Source organism: Chroicocephalus ridibundus, chromosome 3 (genome assembly GCF_963924245.1).
Source record: "Chroicocephalus ridibundus chromosome 3, bChrRid1.1, whole genome shotgun sequence".
In the NCBI taxonomy this organism is placed as follows: Eukaryota; Metazoa; Chordata; class Aves; order Charadriiformes; family Laridae; genus Chroicocephalus; species Chroicocephalus ridibundus.
In genome coordinates this window covers 92,596,152-92,615,249 of record NC_086286.1, presented here as the reverse complement: position 1 = coordinate 92,615,249, position 19,098 = coordinate 92,596,152, and the positions used below count along the sequence as shown (strand labels likewise).

General features: G+C 45.4%; 1 protein-coding gene across 1 annotated transcript in view; it reads right to left on the bottom strand.

Annotated features, from left to right (window-relative positions):
- ELOVL4 (ELOVL fatty acid elongase 4) overlaps positions 1-6,876 on the bottom strand; it is a 34,336-nt gene extending 27,460 nt beyond the window's left edge. Inside the window, exon 1 of the mRNA XM_063330111.1 lies at positions 6,408-6,876. Within this exon, the coding sequence (XP_063186181.1) occupies positions 6,408-6,507 (100 nt within the window). The 5' untranslated portion in view covers positions 6,508-6,876. The remainder of the gene's footprint in view (positions 1-6,407) is intronic.
- Between the last annotated feature and the right edge of the window lie 12,222 nt (positions 6,877-19,098).

Here is a 19,098-nt window from a genome sequence, read left to right as displayed (position 1 = left end):
GCCAATTCTTTTTAGCTAAATGAACTCTTATTTAACAGAAGTTTTACAGGCCATTCACATTTAGCCCCATTTGCCTTACCTCAAAAAACTCCTCAGTACACACCACAGCCTTTCCCACCCACCCGCCCTCAGTCTTGCATCCTAGCAAATTCTTCCTCCTGAAGTTCTCTCTGTGTCCGCTTGGAGTCTTTCACCTAAGTGCTCCCTTAATCCTTTCCATGTGAATTGCGTATGTCCAAAAACCTGTCTAGACTGGCAAAGGAAAAAGCGGAGTCTTGCCTCACCCACTCCTCATGACTCCTGATCTATGAGACCTTAAAAGGAACTACCGCCTATGGTTCCTACACCTTCCTCTACTAACTGTCCTTATGCAGACTTTGACAATCTTTCCTGGTTGCACAGGACAGTATATCACAGCTGCCTTGAATACAACCTCTTCTGGTCTTCCACAGCTATAACCACTACATGCCTCTTCACCCCAAGCATAGCATAAATACAGAATGACTACCACAATCAACTTCTAGTCAAGTTTCTCCAACTAGAGACAGCTACCTATGAACAAAAACTAGTTCAATCACTATGCTCAATCAATTTACATTACCAGTGCAGCCCCCAGGATGAAGGCATCTGCTCCATGCCACAGATATTTCAATTGCTCAAGAATTCCCCACCTCTCGTTGCAGTATGTGGCTCCAGGACCACATGCCGATTTGCTCCTCACTAACGGCATGCAGCCTTAGCTGAGAAACACGATCTACCCAGAATTCCATAAAAGTAATTTACAGTGTGCTGCAATTGCAAATATCCAGTCATTTGATGTTCTGCAGTAGGTACTAAGGTCATGCAACAAGCTTGGTTAAGTTCTGTATAAAGCATTTTCCTGACCTTGTTCCATGGAATCTGCTTTAAGAATATTTGTAACATCTTATTTCCTCCACAGATTTCAAGGCATGCTATCTACACAGCTTTAAAAGGAATTTTCTGAAGTTCAGTTATGTTCTTGCCATTTTGTCCAAACATTTCCTTTTGCTTCTGGAATACGCTGATGAACATTCAAACAGAAGTTCATATCACATTCTTGTTGGTGCTCTTTGAAGGCTTTTTCATCTCTTCGCTGGAGCTAAGAGTTACAGGTGACCACCTACAACTCCTCCTCCTTCATCTTAGGATAAGAAAAGTCTTCCACTCACAACTCAGCTCCATAGTGTCAGCTTTGCTTCAAGCTACTCCCTCAGGCTCAAGTTCTTGAAGCTTGGCTATTCAAAATCTCCAAGCAGACATTTCTACTTCAGTAATGTACTTTTCTGAGTGATGTTGCCATTTCCAAAGATGCTTGGTATTTGTTTTGTTCTGATTATCTGTCTTTTGAGTTTCTCAATCTGATAAAATCTCCTGGTGATGAAACGTGGATGGAATTTCCCTCAAACACCTAGCAAGTTGTCTTGAATACTGACAGCTGCTTTTTCTTCACTAATAAAGTCCCTCCCTCTACTGACAGGAAGTTAAATGTGATACTTAATGAAACGAATCAAGTAAACTGGGATGCTCCCATTGCTCAGTTTGGTTGACAGTAGATGCATATAATCCAGCCTCTAACATTCTTTGCTTCTGTAATCAACTTCTCCGAGTGCTGCTTCCGCCGCAGGTTTTTCCTTTGTGTTTCTGACATGAGACAGCCAAACCCAATTACACTAGCTTCTCCAGCTTCTGGTGTGTTTCTTCCTACCTAATCCCTGTGTTTTACACAGACAGTCACAGATCGAAAAAACTGTTCCCTTGAGAAGAAAACTGTACCTGCAAGACAAGTATCATGACAAATCACTGAGTCTGATGCTCAGCCAGCCCTCTGAAAGTTTAGGAACATATTCTTCTTTGTTTCTGTGAGACAGGATTCATGAACTTTCGTTTCGCCTTTTGTTCTCTCTCTCTTCATCGTCACCCTCTGAAGAACTTTCATTGAGACTCTTCTTGCCTCCAGCTTTGGCACAAATCCTCAAATACAACAAGGTACTACTTGCACTCAGACAACCCCACTGCTCTGCTTGATCACTCCAATAAACTTTCCTCAAGCATAAACATTCAGGATCCTTTAGCCACGCTTGGTTTCTACATGGGGAAAAGAATGAGGGAAGAAGAAAAGCATTTTCTTCCAGTTCTGTTATGTGGACTGAAAGAGAAACTGAGCCTGGATTTCCTGTGCATTTTTAACTTAGTCCCAAGATCTTCCTGGCAAAAGTTTTTATGGCAATTTGAGTTCCCATGGAACCTGCTTCACCTGATCACTTTTAAGGCAAGCAGCTCTAAGTTTCTTGTGTTTCCCATCCTCATTGCCTTATACTTCTGACCCAGTTGATAAAAGCTACGATTGATATTGCTCCTGAACAAGATGCTACTTAGAAGACTCTCCTACCACTAAAGTGAAAGTTTGCATCTTTCTCCTCTCTCCTTTCCTCCTGATGGAAAAAGTCTGTAATCTTATTAACTGCAACAGCTGTAAATAGTTGCTGTTCCAAAGCAATCCCGCACGGCCTGGGATGGCCCTGCCTCCTTTTAACTTTGAGCTCCAAGAACAATCATTCTCACCCAAAGTCAGTAAATCCTTCTGTTCTTCAGCTCAATGCATTCAAATTAACTAGTTCCTCTAAAACAAGTGTTTTGATACTGGGTTTAACAAATCTCCTTTTTGAGCCACAGTCTCTTACACCCCCTCCCCAACTGCCAATGGTCTCTTCACCCATGTTTTGAGATTTCCAAATTCTTCTTTCCTGGATTGTGTCCCGAGTTATTCATCTTAATAGTTCTCCTGGACTCAGCCTGGAACCTCCCTTTAAGTCATTTGCTCAGTCATCTAATCATACCCTTAATCCTTCCTGGCAGATCTAACCCCAACCAGCTACCCAAGCAGAGAGAAAGAAGGAAGCCCTGCCCTACCTATTACATGTTACTGGTCCCATGCCCTTACAAAAATAATGGCACGGCATTCCTAGATCATCTTTCCTGATAGTAACTGTTCCCCTGACCACCTTTTTTTCTCCTGATGACTGCTGAGACCAATTTTTTATGCTTTCACCCTCTCCTTGAAGTTTATGGCTTCCTAAATTATCTCCTTCAGCCTTTTCAAGTGAATATATGATTACAATGGATTTTAGGCTTTCATGAAAGGGGTCTAAAAAGACAGTCAAAGAAGGACAGGACAAAAATAGTATTCCAACAAATTAACATGCAAAAACATATTAAACTAAAATATAAGGCTGAAAATACACATTTGATAATATATATAGGGAAACAGTCACAGAACACTGTTATTATTCCCAAATGCAAGATTTAAAAACAAAACAAAACAAAACAAAAAAACAAACAAAACCAAAAGAAAACTTACTTTAGATAGAACACTTAATGCTAAAAAAACCTGTGACATTATTAAAAAAAATCCAGTTTGGGTCATCATATACTTGGTCTTTTGCGGTTCTTTTCTTTCCTCAGAAAAGGAATTTTAAATTGCGCTTTTTAAATAGCACAAAGCAGGGGAGGAACAAGACCAAACCTTTGCAGCACAAAAATAAAGCAGCACGAGACTCAGTGGGACATCCTGGCACAGTTCTACACAAGTCCCATCACAGGAGTCCAGGGTAGCATTAGAAAACACCTGCTGGCAGGACAATCCCGCTGAATACTGAGAACAGTGCTGAAGTCAGACTTGGGTGTCCAATAAAAAATGGAAACAAGAACTGGAGAGAATAAGTAAATTTCATTTTATATGAATGAGAAATCTTTGTGTAGGAGTAGTAGTGGGAATAAAATTTCTTCACATTTTATTGTGTAATTTTGCTGTGTAGTAGTGTTTCAGTATGATTTATTGTGTAATGCTATTGCATGGCACCATTTGTTGAGCAACTTTGCTGCGTGGTATAGTTTTTTATTTAATGATATTGAACGTTAGGCAATGGTCTTGCATGCCATAATTTGTGTTTTCTGTTGAGCAACATCACTGCCATAGCTCTTGACACAAAGGTGAATTGCATGAATTCACCTAACAGTGCTGAATTCATGATTTTAACATACATTCCCTCAGAGATGGCAAATAGAGACTATTACTTTTTTCCTGAATGAAGATGCTTGCAGAAAAGCAGCAAGCAGAGCAGGTATTTAAGCAGAACTTAGGGCATTAAGATATGATTTCATTAAATAGCAACGCAGCATTGCCTCATAAATGCCACTTTCTTATCCAGAGCCACCTTGTAACTACATTGTGTGATATTACATGTTTCGCATATCCACACCTGACTGTAAAAACTAGAGGAGAACCTTGTTTTTACATACTACTGGCTATAAACAAGAACAGTAACATGCTTTTGAAGTGACTTAGGCTCTATCCAAAACTATCCTTGCAGGGATCCGGGGAAACTCAGAACCTGAACAAGAAACTCTCCACCTCTTACGCAAAATGCAACTGATGTACTTCATTATAGTGGAATCCTGTTTTAGCAGCAACACTACTGAACTTAGAGCAATAACTTAAAATTTTGTGTTAGTAAAGTAATAAAAGACTTAAGCATATTTTAGATGCCATCACAATGTCATCCTACTACTTAAGATTCTCCAAAGAAGCATGAATAAGCAATAAAAGTTTGATCTATATGTAGTATTAATGTAAGTTACTTGTCTTTATATTCCTTACATAAACTTGCCTTTTCATCCCTCTTTTTTTATATTCCTTACATAAACTTGCGTTTTCATACCTCTTTTTTTCCTCCAATCCTCTTTGCTTACCATAAACACGGTCCATTTACAGACTTAAATAACATGTTTGAAGTTCAGAAAACATAACAGAACTTTAAGTCTTTCTCCAAAGAAATCAAGTAATCCATAAGTACATCAACTTTATACCCACATCTATTTTTATACCCATCTGAAAATGCTATTAATTGGCTAGAATAGCATCTCTTTCATGCATTACCTGTCAGTCTACGAACAACTGTATGTTGCAAGTGGCAGAGAAAGAGAGCAAACACTGGTAGATTACAATGCAGTGCTGCTGCAAGCATTTTTATTTGATCTCATATTCTGGCAGGTTTTAGATACAGAAGAAAAAAAAATATGCAGGCAGGCTTACTTTTTAAAATATGGTAAAACCCAGAAGATAGGCTGGGAAGGCAATTTGTGGGGAAAAAAGTGAGCTCCCTCCGTCTATAACATAAGATTAATTTATTATCTGACAGATGGCAGAAGGGAGGGGGGCGGAAAAGACTGCTGATGCAGTAGTGAGCTTCCCGTCTGTAACGAAGGCCCCGCATTCTCACTTATCACACTGCCACAAAATACATCCGTGCTTGCATTCACTCCAGAGTTTTGCTCCATGTATTTCTAGGTTTAAACCAAAATAGCCTAGACCTCATCACTGTGTGGACAACTTAAAAAAAAAAATAAAATTAAAAAAACCTGAAGAAAACATCCAGAGAAGTGATTCTTCTGCCAGCTGCCCAAACCTACTCACAATAGCAACTATGAAAGCTGCGACTCTACCCTGCTCCTGTCATTTGACCAACGAGAGCGAGCCATTCACGCTGACCAATACTTCCAGAGCTACCGGTCACTGCAGCCAGTTACCGCCTCATCTGCTGTCCCAGCACTGAAGGCCGCTTTTCGCATTTCTCCGTATTCCCAGACATTTTTCTCTTCCTTCAGCATCTTCCACACTGCGGTCGTGGGGTGCCAATGCAAAAATGGAGCACACTGAACTCAGAGAACAGCAGAACCGACAACCAAATGCACTTAATACCAAATGAAAAGCTTCTGCATTGCTGGTAATGATCGTCTCCTCGTTTAGTTTGCTGAGCTCCACGCGATGCTGCCTCCGGGACTCTCCCACCTGCCGCAGAAGCCGCCTGAGCTCCACCACGGATTCCCGGAGGGCCTCCCTTACCTCCGACACCACATTCCCGCTATGGCCAACCCAGGGCACGCTGCGCTGAGCGGGAACCAGCGGAACGACGGCTCCGGGAAGCGGATTTTGCGGCGCCCTGGGCGGGGGGGGGGGGCGGCGGGGAGAGGGAGGGGGCGACGACGGGACGCCCTCACCTCGCCGCGAAGGGATGCCCCGCGCACCCCGCGCCGTTACACGGGTTTAAGACAGATAAACAAACAAAGCACCTAAGCGCGCACCCGGGAGGAGGAGGAGAAGCGGCCGCGGAGGGGCCTGGCCGCCTTCCCGCCGCCGCAGGCCCGGGGACCCCGGCCCGGGCCCGCCCGCCGCCCCTCAGACCCCCTGGGCGCGCGCCGCCGTCTCCCGGGAGACGGAGCCATTTTGAAGCGCTGCGCCCTCAGTGACAGCGGGCGGCGGGGGGGGAGACGGGGATGCCGGGCACGGCGATGGCGGTCGCCGGCGGGGCCGCCGCTGGCGCGTTTACCTCGGATGCTCCAGGTCCAGCGGTAGAACTCGAGGGTGTCGTTGACCACGCTGGACACCAGGCCCAAGGCGCGGGGGGGCTCGGCGGCGGCGGCACCCATGGTGAGCAGCAGCAGCAGCGGCGGAGCCGGCAGACCTCTCTGTCGGGGCGTGCGTCCGTGCCTCTGCGCCGGGGCTGCTGCTGCTGCCGCCCTTCTACAGCCGGGGATGTGATTTAAATCTCTATCTCTCGGTATCTTCCCTCCAGACTCCGCCTCGCTCCCGTCACCGGCTCCCGCGCCCCGCGGGCAGGGAGGAGGGCGAGGAGGCGGAGGCGGGATGGAGGGCGGGAGCGGGGGGCGCAAGAAGCGGTTGCGGCTCCGCAGCGCCCGGTGCGGTGCGGTGCGGTGCGGAGCGCTGGCGTCACGTGACCGTCGGGGCTGGCTGACCGGCTGCCCGCGGGGTGCGCGTCGGCACGGCCCCGGCCCCGGCCCCGGCCCCGGCCCCGGCCCCGGCCCCGGCCGCGCAGGCGCAGTGCGGGCGGCCCCACCGCCCGCCCGGTGTGGGGGGAGCGCGGCGGGAGCAGGTGCAGGGCGGTTTCAGGCCGCTCCGTTTCGGGACTCCCGTCCTCCTTCAGGGGGCGTCCCGGGTGGAAATGGGGTGTTTATTATCTTCATTCGCCTTTTATTTTCAAATAGGTATGCCTTTGCCAGGCGGGGGAATAAATATTTCAGTCAGCTTTTATTGCCTTTCTTCCTTTTCTCGGTTTAGCCGTTTGGATTTTTCATCTCCTCTCCTTCCCCTCTCACTCCCCCTTGACGGACAGGCCAAGGCAACGGGCGAGCAGCACTGTAGAATCATAGAATCACAGAATGGTTTGGGTTGGAAGGGACCTTAAAGATCACCTAGTTCCAACCCCCTGCCATAGGCAGGGACACCTCCCACTAGACCAGGCTGCTCAAAGCCCCATCCAGCCTGGCCTTGAACACTTCCAGGGAATGGGGCATCCATAACTTCTCTGGGCAACCTGTGCCAGTGCCTCACCACCCTCACAGTAAAGAATTTCTTCCTAATACCTAATCTAAATCTCCCCTCTTTCAGTTTAAAACCATTACCCCTCGTCCTATTGCTCCACTCCCTAACAAAAGGTCTGTCCCCATCTCTCCTATAGGCCCCCTTCAGGTACTGGACCTCAAGCTGTTGTTACCGAGGCATCAGCTTTACAGCTGACTTTGCAGCCACCCTTACCATCCCTTCCCCTCCCAGCACTGGTAAAACCAGCAATCGCAACGGGATCTCACCATCTCCCTGCCCCACTGGCAGTGGCTGGTGGCATTTCCCTGACCAGCGACTTGCCCGCTCCTCCAGGTGGCACCAAGGTGCCTTTTGCACTTCCCCCTCCATCTCATGGACCAAAGCCTTTATGGTCACTTCATGGCGCAGCAAGGTTCGCCCTCCTGGACCATCTCTGGGGGCTGCAGGAGAAGGAGCCGCTGTTGGCAAAGGCTGGCAGGGCAGTGGGTGCAGTCCCGGTTCATCCATTCTGCACCTTATGTTTCAACCCCGACAAACCCGCTGCCTGCTGTGGGTGCACCAGCTGCTCCCCACACCCTTTGCCTCTTATCTCCTCCTGCCAGCCTGTCTCTTGCCCTCCCTCTCCCACGATCCGTGCAGTGTGGATGGCTGCATGACACCTTTGGGTTCAGTTTCCCCACCGAGGGACAGGAGGGGAGCTGCTCCACCCGAGTTGAAAGCTTTCCTCTTCCTGGCAGACAGCAGATCAGATGGTATCTACCTCTCCCTCCCCCAGTGCACCAGCACCTGTGTCACTCTCGTTGTCACTTGGTCTTGGTGAGCACAGCTTGCACTTCTCCTCCTGGGTGAGTCACCCTCCACTGATCTCCCGGGATCCCAGCCCTATGGATGGGAGAGGCACGCCGGCCATCGCTAGCTGTGAGCTGAGCTGCTGCGCTCGGAGCTTCGAAACCAGCAGGTGTTTGGGAGTAGGGATCACCTGCACTGGGAAAAGGAAGAGGAGCTATGTCAACCCCTGGAGGCCTGGATGGATAGGGAAGTCCAGCTTATCCCAGTGCTGCCTGAAAGTTGGAGCCAAAGCAAGGTTACCACATGCTGATGACGTATGGACAGCTGCCACTTCTCTCACGTGAGAAGAGTCAATCAAAACTCTGCATGAATTGCACTGACTTGAGTTACATTTTATTTTGATGTCAGTGATCATGGCAGGAAGTCCAGTGAGAGCTCTGAAATGGATCTGTCACTGGGTAGGGCACGGTCAACACCAACGTGCCTCCCAGCTTCCTGGCAGACAGCGTGGTGTTAGCTGTGGCTCCTCTGCCTCCTTCAGGTGAAACCACTGCAGCGTATCGTTGGGCAGTTAGAAGCCTGACACGTGGTTGTCATTGTCTAACGTGGTTGTCATTGTCTAACGTTGTCAGAACTTTTTTTAACATTATCATTTAAATCAAAAGGAAACCAGAAGAATGAGTCATAATCCTCAGACTGGTACGTGGCCATTTGCCTTGGCCACATGTTTGAAGCAGAATGGGCTACTGAATGAATCAACATGACAAAGGATTGCACTCCTCAGCTGACCCTGATGTCAGGCAAGATGTGGACTAAGCAGAGTGCCACCAACACAAGGAGTAAAGACCCACAGTCTACCAGAGAACAAAAAGGAACAAGACCTATTAGCAATATTAATACATATTCATCATCATAATTATTTATATTATAGCCTAGATATGCTTACTTCTTTATTAAAATGATTATTTATTTATTCTATGGAAGTCTTTTTTGCACAATTGACACCAGTAATTATTGTTTATAAAATATTTATACGATCCATTTTAGTGTTTCATCTGTTTCAGATTAGATAACTTTCCTTGATTGCAATTAATTCCTTTATATTGGCAATACGATTGTACATAGATAATTTTACAGACCAATTAAGCCATGAGAAGAGCCGCAGCAGAGCTGCGGAGCTTGGCAAACAGGGAGAAGGTGAACAATCTAACCACAGTAACTTCTTTTGGGCTTTGACATTGGCTTTAAAAAATGCGATGAAGTTTATGACAAACTATTCTCATTCAGCCTGCAAGCACACGGACATGCTTTTAAAAATAGGTCTGTGTCTGAGGGCTTCCAAACACATCCCAGCTAGCTTCCTACGCTTGTGCATCCAGCAGGATATGCTGGTTCTAAGAAAGCTGAGACCCATGTCTTCTACTTAAAGAGAGCAGAAGGAGGAAGGCATCCAAAGGCACAGCATCGAAGCAGCCTCCATGGAAATCTGGAGCAAGGTAGTCAGAAAAAGATCATTTTTTAATATCATTAATTAGCCAGTGTTGTCTTCTTCTACGTGGTAATCTACACATTCCTAAAATCTGGACATCTCAGATGGGCAAGTTTCCGCTCAGAAAAGGCAGGCCTGTGGCAACTGACCCTAGAGGAACACAGGAATTCCCGTCTGTGCTCTGGCCATTTGTCTGGCGCTGCAGGTTGCTTGTGCCGGCAGCAGGCAAGCCTACGTGCTTCAGGAAAGGTGCAGAAGGTAACAGGAAGTTCTGGGACAGCCTGCCCCAAGGAAGGTCTCCTCCCAGTTCCCATTCAACATACAAATTGTTCGTATTCCTCCCAGGCCTTTTTTGTAAAAAAACCCAATGAGATCCCTCATTTCAGAACTATCTCAAGCCATTTTCTGCTACTTCATGACACAAATAAATAGCCGCAGAAATGTTACAAAGTCCAGATGATCAGCGCATTTTGTAATGCACATGAAAAAGCATTTACTCATCAATTTCAGTGAAGCATATTCTGCTGTAATTAGTGCAGATGCTTCTGCACTAATTGAAAGTATTCCCCCACAGGTCAGCAATGAGATTGTTTTAAGGGGAAAGTGAAATACAATATCTGTTGGATAATATTTTTGAAGCGTAGTAGGAAGAAAGCAGTCAGAGCGTCGTATGTTGCCACCCGTGATCCCCCCAGGCAGTTCACCCAAAGACAAAACCAGCAGTGAAACAACTTTGCCTTGCTACAAAGAGAATCACAACAACCAGGAACTTTCCTGGCGGGAAACCATAAAAGTGCTTGAATCAATGCATTTGACAGAAGATCTAAACGTTACACCATGCGGCGAAGGACAACCTCTTCAGTTACCAGTAAAGAAGGCATACAAAGTATTATATTCATTAAGCATGACCAAATTTAAGTTGTTCAAAAGACCTTAACTTTAGAAATGTCTTTTGATTACTTCAACTATTGAACTACCATATTTTTTTTCATTTGATTCCATCGATGTTTTAAGAGGGAAAATGATGAAACAAACTAGCACATCAATTTGCAGTACATGGGATTTTCTTGCGTGCCCAGTCAAATTTACATGCTTCTTGCATTGTGGCTTTCTAGCTGATATGCCCTATAAAGACTGCTAGCTGTGCCAAAAAAAGCTCGTCTGATCTTTGAACTAACAAGTCCAGGCTTAAGTGTATGCATATGCAATAGTAAAACTGCTATCATCTGCTTCAATACAGAGGCTGGTTTAAGGCAGCTTTATAGCAAGCATTCTTAAAAGAGGCCATTTTAAAACAACCATCTTTTTTAAATAATAACATTTAAACCAACAAGGTGTCTTTCAGCACCAATTAATTATTTTTTTTTTTGTTTATTACGTAACATGTTGTTAACTCCATAATTTGAGGTGGGGTAACTCAGGCACACAGGGATTACACAGCTTTTGCACAGGGAGTCTTTGGTAGGATCTGAAACGGATCCAGCTCTTTTGTCTTCTAAACCATCTGCTAAATGACATCTGTCCTTTCAGACATTCAACTGCATCAAAGCAGCTTTTTCCAAACCAAATAAATTGGAATGATGCATCAGAAAGTATCCAGAGATGTTAATACTCATTGCAGGCTTTGGCCAAAATTTACCTTTGATGTAAGTTCCCACTAGGTTCCTCCTCACTTGCGTCTGCCAGCACTGGCACTGAATTTGATTTCTGGTCTGTGTCAACTTCATGTTTTGAACATCACCCATCTTTTGCTGTGGCTTTATCTGAAATATCAGAATGATAATATGTTTAATAACCTGTATTAAACGCTCAAGGGCCAGATCCAACAGAGAGAAGTCCTAGTGAAGTAAATACAACTTGTGTTTCCACAGGACTCTATACACATATTGATATTTCTTCTCTATCTTTCTACCCAAAAAGTTGTTCCTGAGAAGACGACCAGGGAAGTGGGGGATAGCTTTCTCCCAAGCTACATCAGGTTTTATTCCTAAGTACATATAACTACTGTTTGACTCTATTATGTTTACAAGCTTGAAACTATAGAACGAACCCTGTTTACTGCAAACCTGGGCAGTGACTGAAGTGCTGGCCTGCAGCGCTGGGCTGCATCCCGCTGAAACTGCCGCTGTTCTGTACTGGTCCAGAGGAAGAGCCATTAGTCCAGTGCTTCCCAGCCCCATTCTGAGAGATTTATTTATAATTAATTCCTCCCTGGGAGACTTCACCCTAACCAAGAAGCTAATGTGTAATACACAGTGTATGAGGTGTGTTGTATACTCAGCAGATACACATTCACAGCTTTACCTGTATTTCATCTTCCTTTAAAAATGAGCATTTCATGGGCACAAGGATGATAAAAACCTGTATGCATACTACCTCGTTCTGCCTTACTGATACTTTTCTTGCACGGTTTCTCATACTTTTACACAGCTGAGATTTTTAACTACGGTGATATCTGTCACAGCATCTATCATTTGTGAGGTGTGGCAAGCACACTTTTGCAATGAGGGCTTCATATGTGTACATGCTGGAGAACGGCTATGCCCAACTATCAGCCGATGTTTTGAGGGCACTATGTTGAAACGGCAGCAACGTGTATAGTCAGATCTGCAGCACCTCGCTAACTACCAAATCCAGCCTTTTCCATAGGTGTGTGTCACTACTACTGCACCCACTTCGCTGGGTGTGTCAGCCTCCCGAAGGCGTGTAGCTGTTTGTAGGGATGATTTTGCACCTTTGCTTCTGCGCTAGTAATGGCCTGAAATATAGGGCACAGTCCCCTGCAGAAGCCACTTATAGCAATATAGTTAGGCGGAGGGGTGTTGATTACGCAAGCCGTGCGCTATTACGCTGTCTCCGGCTGTTCACTGTGTGAGCAGGGGTGGTAACGACAGTGCTGGGCATACCCTTTATCTGTGTGATGTGTGGAGGACAAAACTGTGGCAAAGGAACTACAGAAAGGTTGTGTCAGCCCCTGGGCTTCTGAACCGGGGTGACCTGGCGCACGCTTCGCCTTTCACCCTGCCAGGGGGACATTCTCTAGATCCGTACACTCTTGATGGACAGCCCGAATGCCTGTCCGCATTAGATACTGCCGTTGTCCTATCCCCAGAAGATCATGTGGAAGCATTTGCCATATTTTATAAACAATAGGTTAGCTATATAACACCCTACTGAGATAAGCGGGTATTACTAATTTCATTTTATCTATGGTGAAATCAAGCCTAGAGAAAAGCAACACCAGTTTCCAGCTCTTTGGAATGGAATAGACCAAAAGTGTTGGGATCTCCTTTTAAGTTAGCTAAGTCTTGTCCACTCACTGGTATAAACCCATGGTTCTCTGTCTTTTCCAGCACCATATTCAGGCATGATCAGTTAGGGCATGAGCCCCAGGACCCTGCTTTGAAAGAACCTGAAAACCCACTAGGTAGTAGCAAAAAACCCACTGTGGGGTTTTTTTAAAAACAAAACAAAACAAAACAAAACTGGTCTGAAAACCCAGTAGTTGTAGGCAAGATGGACACATATAAGACAGACCATTTCCTACGCTGTATAATGACATTCCAAATTTCATAGAATCATAGAATCATAGAATGGTTCAGGTTGGAAGGGACCTTAAAGATCATCTAGTTCCAATCCCCTGCCATAGGCAGGGACACCTCCCACTAGACCAGGCTGCTCAAAGCCCCATCCAGCCTGGCCTTGAACACTTCCAGGGATGGGGCATCCACAATTTCTCTAGGCAACTGGTTCCAGTGTCTCACCACCCTCACAGTAAAGAATTTCTTCCTAATATCTAATCTAAATCTCCCCTCTTTCAGTTTGAAACCATTACCCCTCATCTTATCACTACACTCCCTGATGAAGAGTCCCTCCCCATCTCTCCTGCAGGCCCCATTTAGGTACTGGAAGGCTTCCATAAGGTCTCGCCGGAGCCACCTCTTCTCCAGGCTGAACAACCCCAACTCTCTCAGCCTGTTTTCTTGTACATTTTCATGCAGTGGCTGCTCTAAAGCTTTTCAGTTGTCAGGGCTCTCAACAGAAGTTTTTGTAGTAGTTGTGTGTGTAAGAGAACGAAACAAGAGCAGAAAAAGATAATACAACAGAAGTTGTTGAAATGAGAAAAACAGCCATTACCTTGCAAAGGCCTTTGAAAGTGTCTTCTGCAAGCTACTGTCCACACGCAGCCCAAGTTGCCACACATCCATCTCTCCAGCCTGGGGCTGGGCAGGGAAATCCCCAGGGAGGGCTGCGTTGCTTCCTGCTGTGGGTTTGCACTGCCCGTTGAAGGGTGTTGTGGCATTGGGCTTAGTGTTAGCCTGTGAGCCATCCATTCTCAGCGCGAGAGGCAATAAATACTCAGGGAGATTCTACAAGGACTATAAAGCTCTGGTGGTAATGAAGTCACTTGTCCCCAGGGTAAGTGTCACAACTCTATGTGGCAGCTAAATGGACTTCTGGAAAGGAAGGCGACACCATAAACTGTTGTGCTTTTTAAAAGGCAGCTACTGCATATGAGAAGGTGCACAAAATATGCACATTTCATCAAGCCCACATCTAGCCTCAGGTCTTGTCTCAAAATTTCAGGACTTATCTATGTAATGGAGCAGGATGCTTAGAACCAAAACCTGGGAAGCCTGATACTGTAATAGGGTCTGTCAGAGACAATATTAAAGTATGCTCAAATGACAAAGACCAACCAGATACTGTAATACCTGCATCAAAATCATAGGAATGGAGGTGCTCATGGACACAGAAGAATAGTTCTGTATCTGAATTACCTCAAGAATTCACGAAGCAACAGCTGGACCAAATGCTCAGCTTGTATAAATGAACAGGACTCTGGACTTCAGTAGAGTCTTTATGGACACCTATTTCATGTGAACAGAAATAAAATATTTGCCTTTTCATTGAGCAAGTGGCAACTGAAAATATGAGGGAGGCCAAAGATGCTGCACTAAAAGAGCACAATAAGACAATTATATTAATATACTCTGAGGATCAACTTATTAATTCATGTCAACATGAAAAAAATCTTTATTTTTTTAAGCAAACTTGTTGAATAATAAAATTTGATTTTATGGCTTTCTAGCTGATTCTAATAACAAAATAATTGGTCTCCTCCTTGTAAGCCACAGACGGAAAGCAAAAGAGGCAAGTAGCAATAATGACTCTGAACTTCAATAGAGAGAATTTCAGGGAGAGACTTGGTGGATTAATTCCCAGGGGCTGCTGCTTTGAAAGACAAAGGAGCCCAGAAGAGTAGGTTGATATTTAGGGACAACCTCCTCAAAGCATGAGAAACATCCGCTTCTGTCTGTAGGACACGATGCAGGTGTGAGGAGGCCAGACTAGCTGAATGGGGAACTCCGGACTGGGTTTAGATGGAAAAAGGAGGCCTATGGGAGATAGAAGCAGGGATGGGCTGCTCAGGAGGAATAAAGAAGGAATGCCCAATGCAGAGCCTGAATTAGGAAAGCTAAAGCTTAGCCAGAGAGATTGAACTGGGAAACCTAAATCTTAGCCAGAGTAAAAACTGCTAAAGGACATGAATCATAGAATAGTTTGGCTTGAAAGGGACCTTTAAAGGTCATCTAGTGCAACCCCCCTGCAATAAGCAGGGTCATCTTCAACTAGATCCAGTTGCTCAGAGCCCCCTTCAACCTGACCTTGAATGTTTCCAGGCATCTGGGAAAGATCTAGGGCATCTACCACCTCTCTGGGAAACCTGTTCCAGTGTTTCACCATCCTCACTGTAAAAAATTTCTTCCTTATATCTAGTCTGAATCTACCCTCTTTTAATTTAAAACCATTATCTCTCATCCTGTCGCAACAGTCCCTGCTAAAACGTTCATCCACATCTTTCTTGTAGGCCCCCTTTAAGTACTGAAAGGCCTCAATAAGGTCTCCCTGGAGCCTTCTCTTCTCCAGGCTGAACAACGCCAACTCTCTCAGCCTGTCCTCATAGGAGAGGTGCTCCAGCCCTCTGACCATTTTTGTGGCCCTCCTCTGGACCTGCTCCAACAGGTCCATGTCTTTCCTGTGCTGAGGACTCCAGAGCTGGATGCAGTACTCCAGGTGGGGTCTCATGAGACGGGAGTAGAGGGGCAGAATCACCTCCCTTGCCCTGCTGGCCACACTTCTTTTGGTGCAGCCCAGGATATGGTTGGCCTTCTGGGCTGCAAGCATACGTTGCCAGCTCATGTCCAACTTTTCATCCACCTACTAGGTGGTAGGACCCACCATCGTCCTACTTGGCAGGGCTGCCAAGAGCTGGGGAAATACAGGCCAATTGGCTTTACTTCAGTCCTTGCAAAGGTTATGGAGCAAATCCTTCTGTAAGCCATGTCCAGGCTCATAAAGGAGAAGAAAGTGATTAGGAAAAACCAGCATGGATTTACCAAGTGCAAATTGTGCTTGACCGACGTAATTGCCTTCTTCAATGTAATGATTGGATTTGAAGATGAAGGCAGAGCAGTGGATGTCAATGACCTTCACTTTGTCAGGCTTTTGACTTGCAGCATCTTTGGATCTAAACTAGAGAGATACGGACTAGCTGGGTGAATTACAAAGTAAAGTAAAAACAGGCTGGAGCAACAGGCTGAAAGTGTAGTTCCTTGGGCATTTATATGGGGACCGGTACATCTCCATTCATGGCTTTGGCAGTGAAACGTGTGCCCTCCACAAGTTCACAGATGATATCCAACTGGGGGGAGCAGTCATTGTGCTGGATGATAAGGCTGCCACTGGAGGTACACTGACAAGCTAGAGAAACGGGCTGAGAAGCATTTTATGAAATTCAACAAGGGAAAATACAGTCCTGCATCTGGGATGGAATAACATCATACAGGGACTGAGCCAGAAAGCAACTTTGCAGAAAAAGACCTGGGGGTCCTTCTGGACAAGCTGAACATGAGTCAGCAGCATGCCTTTGCAGCAAAGGTGGTTAATCACATACTGTGCTGCAATAGCAAGAGTGTAGCCAGCAGGACAAGGGAGGTGCTTCTTCCCTCTCTTTGGCACTTGTGAGACAGCCTCTGCAATGATGTGTGCAGTTTTGGGCTCCTCAGTACAAGAAAGACTTGGACATTCTGAGCCCAGTGGAGGACCACCAAGATGCTCAAGTGCTGGAGCATGTGATGTAGAAGGAAAGACTGAGGCAGCTGGGTTTGCTCAGCCCAGAGCAGATACAGCTTCAGGAAGTACTTATTGCTGGTCTACAGCTACCTTCTGGGAAGGTGCAGAGAAGACAGAGCCAGATGCTCCTCAGAGGTGCACAGAGGAGGGATTAGAGGCAACAAGCAGAAGCTGCAGCTGGGAAAAAGATGTTCAGAACCCAACCAAAGGGCAGAAGCAATCTGCTCCAACTTCAAAGTTGTCCAAGGTTTGAGCAGACTGGTCTAAATGATCTTGAGATCCCTTCCAACCTAAATTCTTCTGGGATTTGCTTTCAACTCCAGAAGTTAAATCTTCCCTCCCTTAACTCCAGATGTTAATTTTCATCACTTCTAGTAAACTTCAGCACTGCAATCTGAGCAGACTGATGGTGAGCTGAGGTTGGTACTCTTTCTCACATCATCCCTTGCATGGACTTGTACAACTTTCTGTATACATTGTTAAAACTTTTAAACTTGTTCTTAAGAACATAGCCTAAGGAAGCGCTATGTTGTAATGCATGATGTATGAAGTAAATGAAGTAAATATAAGTACACCCTTGATAGCATGTAGCAGTTTTACTTTATTCTTTTTGCCTGTGCCTCATTGATTTAACTTTACATTTCCGAGTTTCCACACTCCACGTAGCAGCAGCAGAAACGATCACAACCACAGGGCTGTTCATGCTGGATAGGAATTTGGCAGTTGGACTAGATAATCGTTGTAGGTCCCTTCCAATGGAAATCTAACCTTTCTTCTTTTCCTTTCCCCTTTTCCCTTCCCTTCCCTTCCCTTCCCTTCCCTTCCCTTCCCTTCCCTTCCCTTCCCTTCCCTTCCCTTCCCTTTTCCCTTCCCTTCCCTTTTCCCTTCCCTTCCCTTCCCTTCCCTTCCCTTCCCTTCCCTTCCCTTCCCTTCCCTTCCCTTCCCTTCCCTTCCCTTCCCTTCCCTTCCCTTCCCTTCCCTTCCCTTCCCTTCCCTTCCCTTCCCTTCCCTTCCCTTCCCTTCCCTTCCCTTCCCTTCCCTTCCCTTCCCTTCCCTTCCCTTCCCTTCCCTTCCCTTCTTTTCTCTATGCAGAATAATCTGTCTATACATCCCATTTAAGTTGACAACTAATGAAAGGGACCGGAACCTGTAGCTCCTGGAAGGAGAGTAAAGGTTGTACTTATTGTAAGAATGGTAAAATGTCCAAGCAAAGGTAGGATGTGTCTGGAAGAAACCAATAGCAGAATAGAAAGTAACAACAGGAGAAGCCAATGAATGGTAATTCTCCAATAGACTTCCCTGTCTACTAGCAATCTGTGACTATTCGATCTATCTTTGAAATGAGTTGTATGGGCATCCTCAAACACAGGACAATCAGCCTTATTTCAGCACCAAAGAACCCTGTCTGAAACATTAAGAAGGGAATTTAAAAATGCATGGAACATGTTAAGACTGTAGCTACTTGGTAGCATAACCTTCTGGGGAAGGAAAATAGTTTCTTTGCTATTTGAAGAAATTTTTTAGCATGTCAGAGGAACTGTGGATGACTCAGCTTATCTGTATTTTCCACAATCCTTTAAAAAGATCAGTTGTTAAAGTGTATTAAAGAAAAAAAAAGTTGCTGTAATGCAATATAACAACATACATCAGACACTAGGTAAGAACAAAAGTAATAACGAACAGTTAACTCTGAACATGAAAATGGCTATCATACAGCCAAAAGTTAGTAGATGTACATATGGTATATAGCAGCATCCATTATAGCAGCATGCTCTAGAAAGGATATCTGTAGGTACAGAGCTAGCTCCAGGGGCGTGTTCAACCTCCACAGAGGCTATTTAGCTACAGAAAGGCAATCATAGCTCTACATTTTCTTCAATTTTACACAGTACAATATTGGCACCTAAAGAACACTGCCCTGTAGGACAGTGTCTGACTCTAAGGGGATCTACCTCCTCTCTTTTACTATCGCAGGGAAAAGGGAGCGCACCAGGTAATTCTGCTGAGGTGCAGGTCCGTGCATAACCCAGTGACAGCCCAGAACTGGTCAATGGCTGCAGCACAGAGGACATGGTCTTCAGAGCTGCTGGTTATCGTGTCAAGAAGCAGCTGAAACATCCATGTTGGCTGCTATCACCATCTCCGTTCTCTTTTCAGCCCAGACTGGCTAGCTATCAAATACCCTCCATTTAACTTTCTACAGCAAAGCAAAAGAAAAGTCATATCTTTTCTCTCTGTGGCATACAAGAGTTTCCATTTCTCA